The sequence below is a fragment of the Erithacus rubecula genome, assembly GCF_903797595.1.
Source record: "Erithacus rubecula genome assembly, chromosome: 5".
NCBI lineage: Eukaryota > Metazoa > Chordata > Aves > Passeriformes > Muscicapidae > Erithacus > Erithacus rubecula.
Window position 1 is genome coordinate 41,338,504 of NC_136687.1, and position 16,349 is coordinate 41,354,852.

Consider the following 16,349-nt stretch of genomic DNA (forward strand, 5'->3'; position numbering starts at 1 on the left):
AGTAATTACCCCTCTAAACACCTTTATGAGGTAACTGAGTTAAGTTTTCTCCTTTTATGCAGGAGGAAGCAAACTAAGATGTTAAGTAATTTGCCCAAAGGCACAAAATGAGTCAAATGGCAAAGATGAGTTCAGGTGTTTTGAATTCCTAATGGCTGACCCCATAGTCTATTGGAATATGTGACCATTTAGGCAAAAAAATGCTAAAAGTTTCAGATTTAAGTTAAATAAAAGATTTTGGTCAGTCCTATTTCATCTACTATTTGTTAACATTAGTTATAATTTTAATTTTACAGAGTAAAAGCAGCTTAGAAAGAGGAAAGCAGAGGTTAATTTGTCAACTGTAAACTGCTGAAGTCAGAAGTGAGAGACATCAAAATCACACAGAAATTTTATTTCCAACGAATAGTACATCAAATAATTAGAAACACGGAAGGGCTAGTACAGTGTCAGCAGAACAAGGGCATTATCCATTCAGTGCTTTGATACCTGTGGGAATAATTAAATCACAACCTTGTCCAGCCAGTCTGCCAGCTGCTGCACTGCTAGGAGATATAACAGATGATTTGGGTGATGCTGAGGAACCTGAAAAGGGGACATATAATCATGAAAATCCACCATCTTCCCATTAGAAGTGAATGTGCACTCTTACAGAGACGTTTTCAAAACAAAAAACCATTTGCTTCAGCAACTAGAGAAGTATTCACAGAAAAGTTGTTGGAATTTCTGATGGAAATGTTTTTTAAGAGGTGCATCCCTCCATGCGAACTATTCCAAGTTTTCTTGATTAAATCTTTTTCATTATGATTTTTTTTTCTGTAAAAACAATCAAAATACAACTGAAGGGTTGAATTTAATCTGCACTGACACTGAATGGTACTTAAAGTATTAAGGGGTGAAATAAATCTGAAATCTATGTCAATTTCAGATACACTTTATTAACATCAGCTCTTATGTCTATGCAAACATGCACAATAAGTTATTCTGAAGATCATACAAGTCATTAGCTGTAAAAGTGTGTAAACTCATTCCCAAAAGAAACATTTTACAGCTTTTCTTTTTCTCTTAAAAAAGCATCCAAACAAAACAAACAAATCGTTGGGGGCTGAGTGTTTTTCTATTACTGTGTCAATTGAAAGAATTTTGCCATTATCATGCCAATGGAGCTGGCCGGGTTACACCCAGGGTCTCTGATGACTCCAGACAAAAGGGGTCGGTGGCAGCAGCTTCTGGAGAGGCCTCTCGGGCTTCCGGAGGGGACTCGTGTTCCCGGCGAGCTCGGAGCAGGACGCCCTGTCTGCAGCCCCATGCTGTGAGCACAGGAGAGCCAGACCCTCTGTGATCAGTGGCCCTGCATCTGCCCCGTTCCAGCCTCCTGCCTCTGCGGACACAGCTGACCACCCGGACACACACGGTGAGCGAGGAGCCGCCGCTCCAGCCCGTTCCCACCCGAGACCGGCGTGGCCGCTGCTGCCCCCTCCCGCCTCCGCTCCCGCCGCATCTCTGCAGCTGCCGGGCCCTGCCCTTCTGCAGCACCGGGACTGAGCACAGAGACAGTGTGCCTGCAGCTTGAGAAAGAACTGGAACTGAGTTGCTTGTTCTGTTTTGTTGGTAATTTTAACAACTGTTGTTGTTTCTGCTTGTACGCTTAGATATATTAGTAAAAGAGCTGTTATTCCTACCCCCTATCTCTGCCACTGCCAAGAGTCCTTGATTATAATACTTGGGGGGAGTGGAACTAAAGTCTCTATTTCAAAGGAAAACTTCGGCCTTTATCAGCAGACACTTGTCCTTCAAACCAGGACATAAAAAAACCAAACCAACCAACCAACCAACCAACCAAACAAAAAAAAAAACCCAAAAAAACCAAAACACAAAAAAACCAACCCAAAACAAAACAAAAAGCAAACAGCTTTAAATGACCTGCATTGTGTGTATTCTCCAAGCTGTTTTAGGATTAGGCTCATTACGCTTTTCAGAGCCTTGCCACTCTTTTGTAACAGATAAATCTGATGCGGTATCCTTATGGAATTTTCAGGATTTAAAAAATAAGTAAGTTAGCTCTTCCTCTGTAATGATGAATGACCAATACTGGGGGGTATGTTTAACTGTTTTTGCTGAGAAATTCCAATATACTTCAGGGCTAGTGTGCTGAGGGGAAAGAAAATAAAATCTAAACTTTGCAGTTTCAACAAAATTTAGTTATCAGGAACACCAAAAACAGCACTCACAGTAATTGGATCAACAATCGGCTTTAAAACATTCGATGGAGCACTACTAACATGGGGTAAATAAATCCAATTATTTGGATCCAACTGCACAGAAAAGATGAGAAAAAGACAGCTCACTTGCTGTGTCATTCTGTAGATATACATTGCATAAGAGCTGCAACTGAATTAATCCAGGCATAAAAGTTTGACTGCAAGATCCTGCCTGAATCATTTCAGCAAGCAAGCCAAAACAAGCAATTAGAAAAACCCTTATAATTTGACAGAGTATTAACACAGCCTTATGCATGCTTCATCATTCAACATCCCCCAAATCCTAAAAGCCCTTCCCCTCTAGCACTATCTAATTTGCATTCAAAAATGAAGCCCTAATAAGGACACCCAAACAGAAAACAAAATTTTTAGAAATAGGGCAAACATTCAACTTTTTACAACGGTTTCACAGGAAGCCCTAGCTTTAATCACTTCTCTCTCTCTGATTTTGTTAGAACATCAGAAAAATCCAGAGAAAATATCCTTGGAGAAAATCTGTGATGCCCAAAGTGTCCAAAGATCATAATTTGTGTACAGAAATTTCCACAGAACATTTGAATTAGTGTAGCCCTATGTATTCCTCATACAGGCTAATGTACTTAACAGCTTCAACGGTTATCCTGGTGATAGAATACAAAAAGGTAGGAATGGTGAGCAGTTTGCCATCTGCTCCAGTTTTTAGCTATTTCCAAAGGCATAAAGAAACACAGCATTCACCTTGTAATGTATGTAAAGTACAACATGCAAATCAACTGTTTCCATAGCCAAAGAATTTTACCAAGCAGGAAATTAAGCAAAATGTAAATTAAATTTATGACTGCAAAAAGACTTTCTTTCACAGCTGCATATCTGATATAATTTCAAATCTTTCAAATTCAGAAACTGTCTAAGGTATATAATTCATTAAATACCATTTGCCCATACAATATCATGGTATTCTATTGCTTTTAGACAGAAAAGTAACATTATTGGCTTTTCTATTACTTTGCATTTCTCATTGTTTAACACCACTTAGGTTCTCTAAGGCATACATTGATATGACAAGATAAATCCCAGTTTTTAATCTACTCTCAGTAAGTGAAGTGTATATATATAACTCTCCAGTTATGTTTCAAATCAGAACAATAACTTGCAAAATTTGAAGAAAACTTCAACACAATGTAATAGTAAAATTCTTCAGCCTGTCACCAGTTCAAGGTGCACAAGGCCTTCCCTTCCTGTAAGTGCAGACCAACTTAACACTAAGTAGTTTCCGCCAGTGCCTTGACAGATACTACGAGTGTAGCATATATTCTCTATTTTAACCACCCAGCTACAAGAAAAAATAAACTGCTTGTCACTAATGCAAATCTCAAATGTATACATTCATCCAAACTGCTCAAAGCAGCTACAGAATACTGTATTTTTGACCATGTAAGAATATGCCTGAAGATTTTACATTGAAAAATACAAAAAAAACCCATTTACCTTTACTTGGAAACTGTCCTGCCTCAACAACTCCCTCTTTGGCACCATCAAAGCCATGAGATGTTATTTTGGTTTCAGAAAGTCCAAGTCCAACTGGTAATGAACATTTCAAGTTCTGGAAAATATATGAATAAAAATGGAAAGTTAAAGACAAAAAAAAAGTTACTTAAGTGACTCTAAAGTATTACAACACAGTTTCAGCAGCTCTAAGACAACAATCCTGCCTTCAGCCTGGAAAGTCCTTGCTGGTGTCACAGCTTTCTACTGGTATGTACAAATAAAACATTAATTAATGAGGAACACTGTAAGTATAGCCTGAGTATTTATTCTAGATTTTTTTGTTATATTGATGACCAAGCAGAATGCCATGTCTTAGAGAAGCAGTTACCAAAAATGCGGCCAGAAGCATCATGTTATGAGGTCTGAAGCTGGTCCAAGCAACCATGTCAGTTTAATAAAGTTTTCAATTCAAAACTGACAGGAGTGCAGAATGATATAGGATTATCAAGCAGAAAACACCTTACAAACCAAAAATATGAAAGCACCTATCATAATGTTGAAGATGAAAAAAAATCACTAAGCCAGGAATAGCCTTAAAATTTATAGCATCCTTATTTCTGACAAATAGCACATGAAATCTTTTTAATATTTGACATGGGAGAGACATCCAGAAAGGCATTACTTAAACAGCTTCCTTCTGGGCACCTATTCTGCATCATAAATGCTCAGAGCACAAAGCTGCTGTTTACTTTTGTTTGCTTTTGAAACTCCTTTATTTAAAATTGCCTGACATTACCTTGTTTAATTTTTGAGGGCTAGATCAACTATTTTAACCAGCTCTCAAGTAACCAAAGTCTTTACTGAAACCCAGAACAGACCAAAGAAAGTCTCCATACACCACAGCTCCACATACCATCCTACTGCCCATTTTTGCTGTCTTACCTACCTATACAAAATGTTCCCCATAGGTTTTCTGGACTATATTGTCAGTGATCTAATTGAAGTTTAAGTCTCTGGTGTGATGGAATTAGACACAGTACTTTAAAAATTTCAGGTTTTAAAGCAGTTTAAAACCATTGGTTCATAGAAGTAAAAAGTGAGTGGAAAAAGTACTATGAAAGTGAAAGCAAAAAGGTAAAATACAGTTACAAAAAATAAAATCATCAAGAAATCAGAAAACTCTCAGTGTCTGGAATCAGGCACTATTTTGCATCCCCTCTGCTTCCATACAGAGGTTAAAAATGGAAAAAGTATAGAGGACCACTAGAGAAAAGCTATACTTAGCTTTGAGATGCCAGTGTCTAGACACATGTACTAACTATTTATGATACATGCAATGCTTCTAATTACAAATAAAACATAACCTTTAAAATCTAATCCCTGTTTGACCTATAACTGTAGTCACTCAATCCACAAACCAGAAGCAAGGTAGCACGTAAGAATGATACTGATACTGCCTAGAGGGTCAGATTGTCAAGAAGTAGTTTTGGATCACATCCCCCCAGATTTATATATGTCTTCAGTTTAGGACAAACCTCTGGGAAGAAGAAAAAGGAGGAACTACAAACATATGAATTCCAGCAAATTCAATTTTCATGTGTATTCCAGAAATCTCACAGACACCAAAAACCCAGCATGTTACTGCAAAGAGTAACCAATTCATACAGCCAAACTTTCACTTACATGAACAGTCTATTTGCTAATAGATCATGCCGTATTTGCGCACCTGAAGCATTATACAAAAAAAAAAAAAAAAAAAAGGAAGAAAAATAAACAGCATGAAAAAGAAATAGCAGTCACATGCAGAACCTCAGAACCTGATCTCCCAAATTTAAGCATATCAGAACTTTGGATACATACTATTTTCAGTCTTCACAACTGACTTAACATTGATGCTTCCATTTAAGTACTTGCAGTTGGTGGTATGCTGGAAAGCCTTTGCTTCAACTTAGTTTAGCTAATAGAGTCCCTTTAACCCAAAATGCAGCAAGTCACTAGAAGATGAAAAAGCAGAGAGACTTGAAAAAGGATACCAGATTGCAGAGAAGATGAACTGATCTCACAAAAAGGACATGGCATAAATTATCTTTTTCCTGAAGACACCCTGGTGTGTTGTGTAGTTTTCAGAAATATCTAAACCTGTAGCCAAACAAATGTACACAGCTAACCTGCTTAAGCACGTTCACAATAGGAATCTAAGCAATCATCTGTATTTAAGGTTAAAATGCAGAACATCTGCTTTGTAAAGACAAAAGTTAGTATCTAAACCTAAGCAACTGCACTATCTCCATACACACATACACTCAACGTAATTCTAATCTGAAGTTAAACACAAGCTGAACAAACTACAGAATTAAATAAATCAAAATACTACAATGAATCCATTTCTTAATTAAAAACTTAGTATTTGGAATATGAAAATTTTAAAGATCTACAATTGTGCATATATAGTTACCAGATTTTTTTACATTAATATATATACATGTATACAAACACATATTTATTCAAAGAGATCTACTTTTTTTTTCCACCATCAAAAAGGCAAAGTTCTATTTAAAGAAAGGCAAAGTTCAATTCAAAACCCTTTTTAAACCAGTTCAAATATCTTTATGAAGAATTATATTCTTGCATATGAATTTAAAATAAACTTTTACCATTTGTTGATTTATACATAACCAGAATTGACAAAAAGTCTATGATTATCAAAACAGTATCTTTTTGTTGTTTGCAAACATGCAAATTACTGTTCAGGGGAGACACACTGCTGCATGTAAACTAAAAGTCATTCTTGCAACTGATTGTGCTTGCGGTTTTTTTCTTTACACAACTGTAGATAAACAAAAAAACTAGCAAAAAAATCCGTAATCATACTGACAAAACAGTTTATCCCTTCAATAACATACAAAGAGGGATAATTTAGAAACACTGTACAAAATGTCACACTTAAAAGAAGGTATGAGTGTACTTAATGTTTGAGTGGCTAGAAGGCAATACAAATAGCTTTTGGTTTTGTTCCCACTAAATGTTGGCTCTTACAACATAGAAAGTGAGGACAGATTCCCTTCCTACAATATAATTGTATTTTGAAACCGTATTGCTCTCCTAGCCATGTTTAAGATTTCTTTGTAAAAGGTGAATTCAAAGTTTCAGAACTTATTGATACATGACCAACAAATCCATTAAGGGATCACCATTGCTGCAGTCCATCCTGGAAGGAACAGGCTGTGAACTAGCCACACAGCAGGTGACAACACTGGGCCCTGGACACTGAGAAGCCAAGACAGATAACATCCAATAAAGTGTGACAAGAAGTAAAGGAGAAGAAAAGGATGGTAGGAATGACTGGGAGTGACCATGCAAGAAGACTACACAACAGTCTATGATTGGCTGAGAGCTTTCTAGAACAATCCTTCACAGTCTGTGTAAGTGTGTGATCGAGACCATCTGGGGTTTTCTAAAGGAGCTACATAGACCTGTGAGCATTGTACTTTTAGGGAGCAAGGACTTTATTTCTTAGAGGTAACTGTGAGCAGGCAATTCGGGTTATGTTTTATGTTGCACCCTTGTGCGCCCCTTTTTATTTCTCCCTATATTAAAGCTTTCAGTTTCTAGCCCTTTAGTTGCTCCTGTCCTTTTATTATTTATTTAGCCACTTCACTGACACCATCCCGGGGTCTGGGCGGGCCGGACCACTTCACACCATTACCAAAAAATAAACAGAAAAATGGTTCATTAATAATTTTTATTTGTGTGAGGCTGAAACCACGTTTATGCAATTACCACCAAGCAAGAGTATTTTAATTTTGTACGTTCACTGAAACCCAGAGTTAGAGGTACAAAAAAAAACACAACTCAGAAGATTCCAAAAGGCTGCATTACCTACTCCATTCTCAGATATTTAGCAAGGAACAAAAGTAATAAATGTAGCTAAACAGAGAAGGCATGCTAGCTTAATTAGGTCTAGCCAAGACAGTTTAAACCTGTATGTTATAAAACATTTAGTTAAAATCCCATTTTAATGACTTCAAATCACTATATTAAACTAAACATATTTCAGTCAGGTTAGCCTTATTTACACAACTCTATTAATACAGATCATCTGATGAGCCAGTATGGATTTTTGACATAGCAATCCTGTTGAGACAGTAGACACAGCAAAGAAGTCATTCAGAATGCATGTTCATGAAGGAATGTTGGCTGAATTACAAGACTATTGTCAAAATTTTACTTCACAAACATGTTATCCAAAATAATCTAAAATGAAGAGGGGAAAGACCAGAACTGTATTGTTTCTCCAACAGCAGAAACCAACCTAGCCAAAACTTAATTTATAGAAACTTACTTAACTAAGGAAATACCACTATATTGATTTCTTAGTTATACTACTTCATTAGTAATGCATCACTGAGCATTAACTTCTGTTTAGTACCAACAGGAGGTTTAACAGATACAGTTTTACTTGCCTTTAATACCTTGAATTAAGGTATTCTTAAAACCTCACACCAATGGCTAGTTCAACAGTGGAGCAACTAATACCAGATAAATTACATGCTTGTTTGTTTTTAATGGTGGATGACATTTTAAATAAAACTACTCAAGATGACTTCAGGAAAAACTTACAACATATCTGATTGTAAAGTTCACAATTCAAAGTGTGATTACAAGTCCGATGGAACAAAAGGTTATGTAGATAGATATAACATCTATCCAGTAAGATACATGGGCTCTGAACTTTAACTTCTTATCAAAATCATGTGCAAGTAGAGCTCCTCGTACATACTCGGCATTCTCTTCTCCTTGCTCCATTACATCACTCAGTTCCTATTCTCCATTAATTAAGCCACTAGATCCTCACATCAGTATAAATTCAATGTAAATAAATTGGAGAAGATCTGAAGGCTTTAATCTTTGATGAAGTGGCAAATAACAGAATAACACATTTCTTCTATTCTCCAATACACTTCTCTTCAATCAGAAGACCCTTTCTACTACATCCCTTTGATTTACCTAATGTCATACTACAATCCAGTTTTAGTTTCCCTCCCACTCTCATCATTAACATGTGTATTTCCAGATTTTCAGATTCTATGAGGAACATTTGACTTTTTTATGTCCTCAAACCAGTTTTCTAGAATTGACACAGTTCTAGAAATAGGTTTTACATCAGTTCTACCTTTATTAAACTATAATTGCCCAAAGTAAAAATCTAACTATGTGTCAGTCAACATAGCAAAACCTAAGAGATGAACTCAAATATTGCAGGCAGAATGTGAGTGACAAAGCTGGCATTTTTTTTTCAAAAGGCAAAAAGCAAATGAGAATTGACCTTATCTATTTGTGCAGTCTGGCAATAAAATTACAATACAAGACAGTGAACACATGCACTCAGATTCAGCAGATACTAGAATTACAAAATAAGATCAGGTAAGACAAATTGAAGATTCACAACAAAGTTCATTATCTTTTTGCATCCAGAAGTTTATTAATGGTTTTATATGCATGCTTAACTATAATTTTGTTCCCATAAAAGTACAGTAAGAACCATGAGAAGAGTCAGTATCAAAAATGAAATGAAACAAATTCAGGCTCAAACTGATAAGAATATCATAGAGAATTTGTGCAATACTTTAAACATAACAATTTGCTTACAGCTGCTTGACTATCTTTACACACAGACCAAACTGTTTTCTGAAAAATTTAGTTTATTCCTATGTAGCTCTCACACTATATGGCATGTTCTTGTATATAAGAATAATAGCAATAATATACTTCCCTCACTCCCTACCGTCCTCAGCTCCCAATCCCCTCAGTCACATTAAAACACCAGTATGCTAATCACATTATTACAACAGCATGGGAGAAAAACTGGGCTCTGGAAGGGAGGGATAAGTGAAGCAAAACAAGTGAGTAATAATCCAGCCAGATTTTTTTTGTATGTTGGGATTTCTTATACAAAGTAATAAGAAAAACTTTTGATTAGGAAATGCTGAAGTCTTCTAACAAATACCCAAACATCAGCGAACAGTTCCATACATGAAGTTCTTAAAGCTCAAGTGAAATCCGACAGAGCTTGGTGAGTTAAAAAAGCACTGTCATGCTTTTTTGTATTGAAAGAATATTAGATATTTGATCCAATGATAACTGAAGCTACAGCTTTGAGTAAAAGTTTCCCTCCATCATATGGGCAGGACAAAACTTGTCTGAATTCCATGGGCATATCTTAGAGAATTAGAATGCAGCAGTGTATTTCTGAGATTTTACAGTTAGGAAAACACTTCAGCTACCTTTTAAATATGCATTATACCACAAAGATGCATCAATTAGTGCTATGTCACATTGCAACAAAAATGGAACTAATATGCTTCCTTCTGAAATGACACTATGACAATCAATGCTGTCTGATGTTCTGAAAAACTTCTTTCTTTAAAGAAAGAGCAACCCTATTTCTCATTTCCAGGTAAATACATTTGCTTTGCACTGCCTTGCAAAATTAAATACTTCTCATGCTTGAATGCATACTAGTACTGCATTTGGTGAAACACAAATGTGCATTTTCATGCCTGAGCAGCTTAATGGATGAGGTCTGATGGAACTGCTAAACAGAACACAACTCTAGAGGAAAGTGCAGTTGCATAATTAAAGAATTTTAAAGAAAAGGTTGTACAAATACCTCTTTACTCAAAAACAATCAAAGCTGCTCAAGTCTTGGTAGCAAAATAGCTGCAGAAGACCAAAAAAATACCAAACAAGTAGTATTTATTCTTTACGTCTGAATTGTACAGCATCTAAATGAATATTTCCTGATCGTAAAAATAAGGAAGCAGGAAAATAAAATAACCTTGTTCCCCAGCTTCCCAAGAAGGTGCAATCAAAATCAGCATTTTGGAGTGCTCTAAACTCTACTATGGCCACATACTCATACTGAGCACTGTGATAACAGCACAAATTAAAGGGGTCATGGTTTCTTGCCCCTTTCTTAAGTGACCTCATAAAAACCAGTACTTGGCTTGCCATTTCCATAAGTTGTAGAAAAAAAGATCTCAAAATTTTCATGGTACAATGCATATTGCTTTAGGTAAAAGAAAAAAATTACCTGGCAAGGAAAAAAAAGAGAAGCACGGCATTAAACATTAGAAATAACAAACATGAAGCAAGATGAATAGAAGCTAAATATTAGAATTAGAGACTAACAGATTAGTAAACAGACCTAGAGGTTAATTCCAAGAAGTATATTTTCTTTGTTTTGTTTATAAGAAGCCTTGATTATCACATATTCTGACTTCAGGTCACACATGCAGGTGTGAACTTGTATAAGACAGTTCAAAAGAAGAATTGAAGTGCACTTCTTCATTGATCTCAGAATAAGCTTTGCAAAAATAATTACAGCAAGTTCAAATATACTTGCAGAGTACAGGTTTTTCTGCAATTTGACCAAAGATTTGACCCATTTTTGTTGAAGTAGAAGTTTCAAAATAGTTGACTCCAAGCCAGCAAAACAATTAGCATGCAGGAAAAATCTACTTCAGCTTGCACATATGGCCATAGACAAAAACTAGTTTAAAATTCCAGCTTTACATTTTGCCTAGCAAGGGCCCTAACGCAGTCACCAAGAGCACAAGTTCTGTTTGCTGTACGTAAGTGTTGCATGCATTGCACTGCAGAAGTAATCGCTATGTAAGGAAAAGGAAACTCAGACAGTAAACGAGTCATCGCAGCAGCAAGGTCATCAAGCTCCACATTAATAAGTCTGTTTCCCCACCTTGAGGTGAACCCAAATTTCTTACCATTCCAAGATGCATTTCCCAAGCTTGTCTCCCTAAACATACATCTTTATAGAAAATGTAGTTTTAACTTTATTTCATTAAACACTCAACTAATTTTTACATTTTATATCTACACTGGTAGATGAACAACAAATCTTTTGAGGGCTCCTCCCTCTAATCAGCATTTCAGTAAAACACAGTAAAATGTTGAAGCTCTGCTGAGTATTTCTTTTAACAATAATTCTGTGCTGCAGGTCAGTATGAAACTGTTAAAACTTAAGAGCTTTCCTTAAAACCTAAGCTTCAGCAGATATCAATTAACTGGCCTTCATATTTCCAAACAAAAATCCAAATAAAAGGAGCCCAACCCCAAATTCCACATGCTGTGTCCCAGCGCTCTCTGTTGGACGCCTGAGCACAAGCAAAACTGATCATTCACCTGTACTGAGCAGAGGGGGGAGAACTCAACTTCTGCCACAACAAACGTGCCTTTTATAGAATTACTGCAATATACAACCACACTGTGTTATGTCAACTCTGACAATAATCTATGAGCTTCAAAGGAGTTTTTTCAGCCAACCTTCAGAAAACTATGCCAAGTGAAGACTGCTATGCATTGAATTGTAACTTCAACATTTCTAATAATGGTACCATGGCAGACAGCAAAGAAAATTCTGACCCTGTTAAAGCTGTACTCATGAGAATCTTCCAGCTGTCCATTGCTAGTCACCGGAATTTCTGCCGCTGCATTTTTGGGAGATTCTTGAGCCATTGCACTTTCCTGTAAAAAGAAACAGGTTAGCATTTGTCTTACATTTTCAATGAGTAATCCACATGAAAATATTTGATGTATGGATTTCATAACAGTCAATTTTATTTCAAAATCCAACTGGAAATACTCTGATACACTCAGTCTGTATGTTTATTTAATCCCATCATTGAATCACAATACTACTCCAGTACAGCTCAGTTGGAAGTAATTTAAAGTTTTCAGATCTAAGAGAAAATCTAAAATTTAACCCACCGGCACATTAGTGAAGTAGGACACAAATGAGGCATGGGCTCAGACAAATGTTTTACATGCACACTTGAGCCTTAGAGTAGTTTCTGTATGCCAAGTTAGAATGAGCTGGGCTAAAAAAAAAGCTATTCATAAACAATAAATACTAGAGAAGAGCAATATGTTTTTGCCTGTGTTGCACAAAACGCAATGATTCCAAACTTTAAAATAGTTTCAGTATTATTTTACCATAATATAGTGCCACCTTCTGACTAAACTGTTGGTATGCAACTCTCATTATGTCAACAGCAGCAAACCTGAAGTGAAATGCAAAAGTGCCAAAAGAACTCAAAAGTACCAAGAGAAATCAGGATTATAAATTAATTTCAAATGCAGCTGCATCATGAACAGTAGCAGCAGCTGTGCAACCACTGCTTTCAAGTACAACCTAAGGTATAGCCCAGAAGAGACATTCCCAGAAGAACTGCACATCATTGACAAGCACCTGAAGAGAGAATGGCAGTGTAACACTCCAAAATTAAGAGGAAGTGAAAATTCCATCCCTTACAAAAAGCTCCTCCTAACTCTGCAGGCAGCTTCATCAGTCATCTAAAGTATAAACAGTAAAAAAATCAACACACAACCGAGGTAGAGTTTGTTCTTTTCAGTTGTCTGAAGTCCTCAAACCAGCCTGTACACTTATGCTAGACTGGCAAGACAAGGTGTACCATCAACAGGTACTTGAGAATAGGAACTCATCTACCCTTAAAGGTCTTAAATCATAAAACTGAACCAGCTCTTTCCAGTTCAAGAGTCAGGAAGAAGCCCAGTCTGAGATCAGGATCTGAAGTACCATCAGCTTCTCCAACCACATGTGAAGCTTCACAGAGTATCAATATAACACAAAGATTTTACCGATTTTACTTACTGAGCATCACTTGCATCATTCTTAACTGCAACATCTTCTGTCATACCCCATTCCTAATATTTCTTCCACTTTCACCTATCATAGTCACTGTCTGTGGGCTCCAATAAATGTGCTTCTACTAAAGCACACCAAGAGGTCTATGCTTATTTTTTGAGTACTTTTAAAACAGTAATTTGTTTCATTCCATGGAATTTAGAATATCTCAAGTTGTAAGGTATCCCATAAGGATCTAGTACAACTCCCTGCTCCTCACAGAGAGTTGCTATACAACATAATTAGACTAAATGTCCTAGTTACTTGCTGCATTACATTTTGATTTGGGAAATCTGTCCAATAGCTCAAGTTTCTTAAGCTTGCTCTAAATCTCACACGCGCTTGAGCTCTAAGACTGCTAGGAACTACACTTCCATTTGATACAGCCAAGTAAGGTATTTTTCAAAATGCTTGGCCGGTCACAGCTACTTGCACAACACAGAAACATTAGCATAGGCCATGTTCTGTTCACAGCTATTTCTGTTGTCTTTTCTACAAATTATCAGAGAACACAGTGCAAAGGGAAAGTCCCCTACTATCAAGGGGCACTTTGCTAGGGATCACAAACAACACTGCATGTCTAATTACAGGAAAAAGAAATACTTCAACTACTTGACTTAGGTGCTTTTCAACAAGTTCAATTACCTCAAATAATTTTGCAAATACTGACATTCATATATTTTGATGCTTTTATTTAGAGATATACATGCTCAGTGCATATACACACATCTCTAATAAATACATATATTAGAAAACAAAAATTCATCAGCTTCTCTGGACAACTAGAAACAATTAGTTTTTTTTTTTGGCATTTGTACTTGAGTCAGAGAAAGCAAAAAATTACTATGTATCTAGTTCAGAGAAAGCAAAAAATTACTTGCTAATGTCAGTTCCATGCTATATTTGAACTAGAATATTTTCCCATTGCTGAAAAGGGGACATTTCACCACTCTAATTTTCCAGTCTCTACTTTGAAGCACACAGTGCCTCACATCCCTAACACTTACCTGACTACCATCACCAAACACAACTCACTAACCTGGCAGTGGACCTTTTCACCAGGTTAATTTTTCAGCTTCAGGGAGTTCAATCTGTTTTCAATGAGGTCAGGCACCAAAGCCATGAAATGAGCAGCTAAAAAGGGGAAGTGGGATAAACTGCTAATTTAACTCAGCAGTTATATATAAAAAGAAACCACCATGTCCATTTTAGTCAGCAGTTTAAGTTTGCACTGCTGTTAAGAACCAATCCTTGTCCTTTTCTTCCCCCAGCAGCTTTCACCATCCTTCACCTCCTTCCTGAGCCAGAACAATGCATTTGTACAGCAAACAAGATTCCAGAAACACTGCAGATCAAAAGAAAGTGACCTGTGCTCAAAAAGAGGATGGGTAATTTTTCCACTCCCATCAATTCTCCAAAGCTGGCACACCTCCAATATTTGTGACTATGAAACAGAGGAGGTAGTAATGCAGTAAAGAAACTACTGAAAATGAAGGACTGCCCACAGCTTACTTCAACAGTCCAGTATCTCAAAATACTACTCTGACTGTAGGCTACTGTCAAATCCAGCAGCCAGTTCTCTTTACCTCTAGATGTCTGTTCCTGTAACTTCACATTACTATGGTAAGGTTACTGATCTAAGAGAAAACTAAACCACCAAACCACAGCAGCATTTCTGTTGAAATACAGAGTATGATTGCTGAATCAAATGTCTCTTTGGCAAATGTAGCCCACAGCTGACTTAAACTAAGCATACAAATAAATTGATTCCTCAGAAGAAAATTTATCATATATATAAACAACCTAAAGTAAATCTAAGTAAGTTACTAAATTTGTATTGATTATTAGTCATAACATATGCACTAGAGGAAAACATTGCATTTCAGATGCACCATCCTTCAGTAACAATCTGTATTTTCTTTGTACTTCTGTGTTTACTAATATCAGATTTGGAAATATGCTAAATAAAATCACTATTCTGTTTTTACTGAAAGTTTAAAAACAATTCACTGTCACTGAAACTCCAATAGTGACACAGTCAGCATTCTTTTCATTTTCACTCTAGAACAGTCAGGAAAATGTTGACTCTTATCTTTCTGAAAGAGCATCCCAAACATACCTGATTAGCTAAATAATATTGGGAACCTTAGGAATTCGTTCATAATTCAAATATGCCATAGACTTCTCCATAGAAAAGGTGCAAGCTGTATCTGCTCTCAGGAAAAAAAAAGATTCACTCCTTCAGCAGTAGATAGAATACCTTGTTATAGTGAGGTTACACAAAGATTAATGCCTTTTAAATATGAACACTTTTGTCCTGCAATACTCACACATTTCAGGTTCTACCATGCCTAAATCTATTCAACTTACAAAACAAATACTGCAGCACAGCAACAGACTACTGGCTAAAGTAATCCTTTGCTTTCAATTTATTGGACTGTTCTTAATAGTGTCTCAAAACCAACCCCACCCATTTAAGATGCTATGCATGAATTCATATCCCCATACTAACAGCACTGTGCTTATGTACAGCAGAATTTTTTGGAATCTGAAACTTGTTAGGATTGGTTGATTTTACATTAATATAACTATCACCCAATCACCTCAGAGCCAGACTGGACCTCTTCTGCAGATGGATGAGACTCATCAAGTGTTGTGGATTCACTGCTGTGTTCTGACATACCTGAAAACCAAACAGGTTTGGCATTGCATTAATTGAAGTGAAAGGAACTGGATGTCGCACTCACAGAAACCTAAGTAGGCTTTTAGAAAACATTTGACAAGCTCTGCCAGAGTGAAGTGAAACCTCCTTCTCTTGATGGTGACCAGGTCTTTAGCTCTCCAAAAATCTGAGAGAGATCAGGAATACAGTCTAGTGTAAGCTTCCACTGTCAAAG

At 36.5% G+C, this 16,349-nt stretch overlaps 1 protein-coding gene across 6 annotated transcripts in view; it reads right to left on the reverse strand.

Moving 5' to 3' along the window:
* The window catches only part of ARFIP1 (ARF interacting protein 1), a 41,996-nt gene that overhangs the window by 21,445 nt on the left and 4,202 nt on the right, over positions 1-16,349 (reverse strand). Inside the window, exons 2-5 of one of the 6 annotated variants that reach the window (XM_079305455.1) lie at positions 16,056-16,135; positions 12,171-12,272; positions 3,729-3,843; positions 514-585 (exon numbers count right to left, since the gene is read on the reverse strand). In XM_079305455.1, the coding sequence (XP_079161581.1) occupies positions 514-585; positions 3,729-3,843; positions 12,171-12,272; positions 16,056-16,133 (367 nt within the window). In that variant the 5' untranslated portion in view covers positions 16,134-16,135. Of the gene's footprint in view, positions 1-489; positions 586-3,728; positions 3,844-12,170; positions 12,273-16,055; positions 16,136-16,349 lie in introns of all 6 variants that reach the window. The other 5 variants (XM_079305454.1, XM_079305457.1, XM_079305458.1 and 2 more) reach the window with 5 other exon arrangements.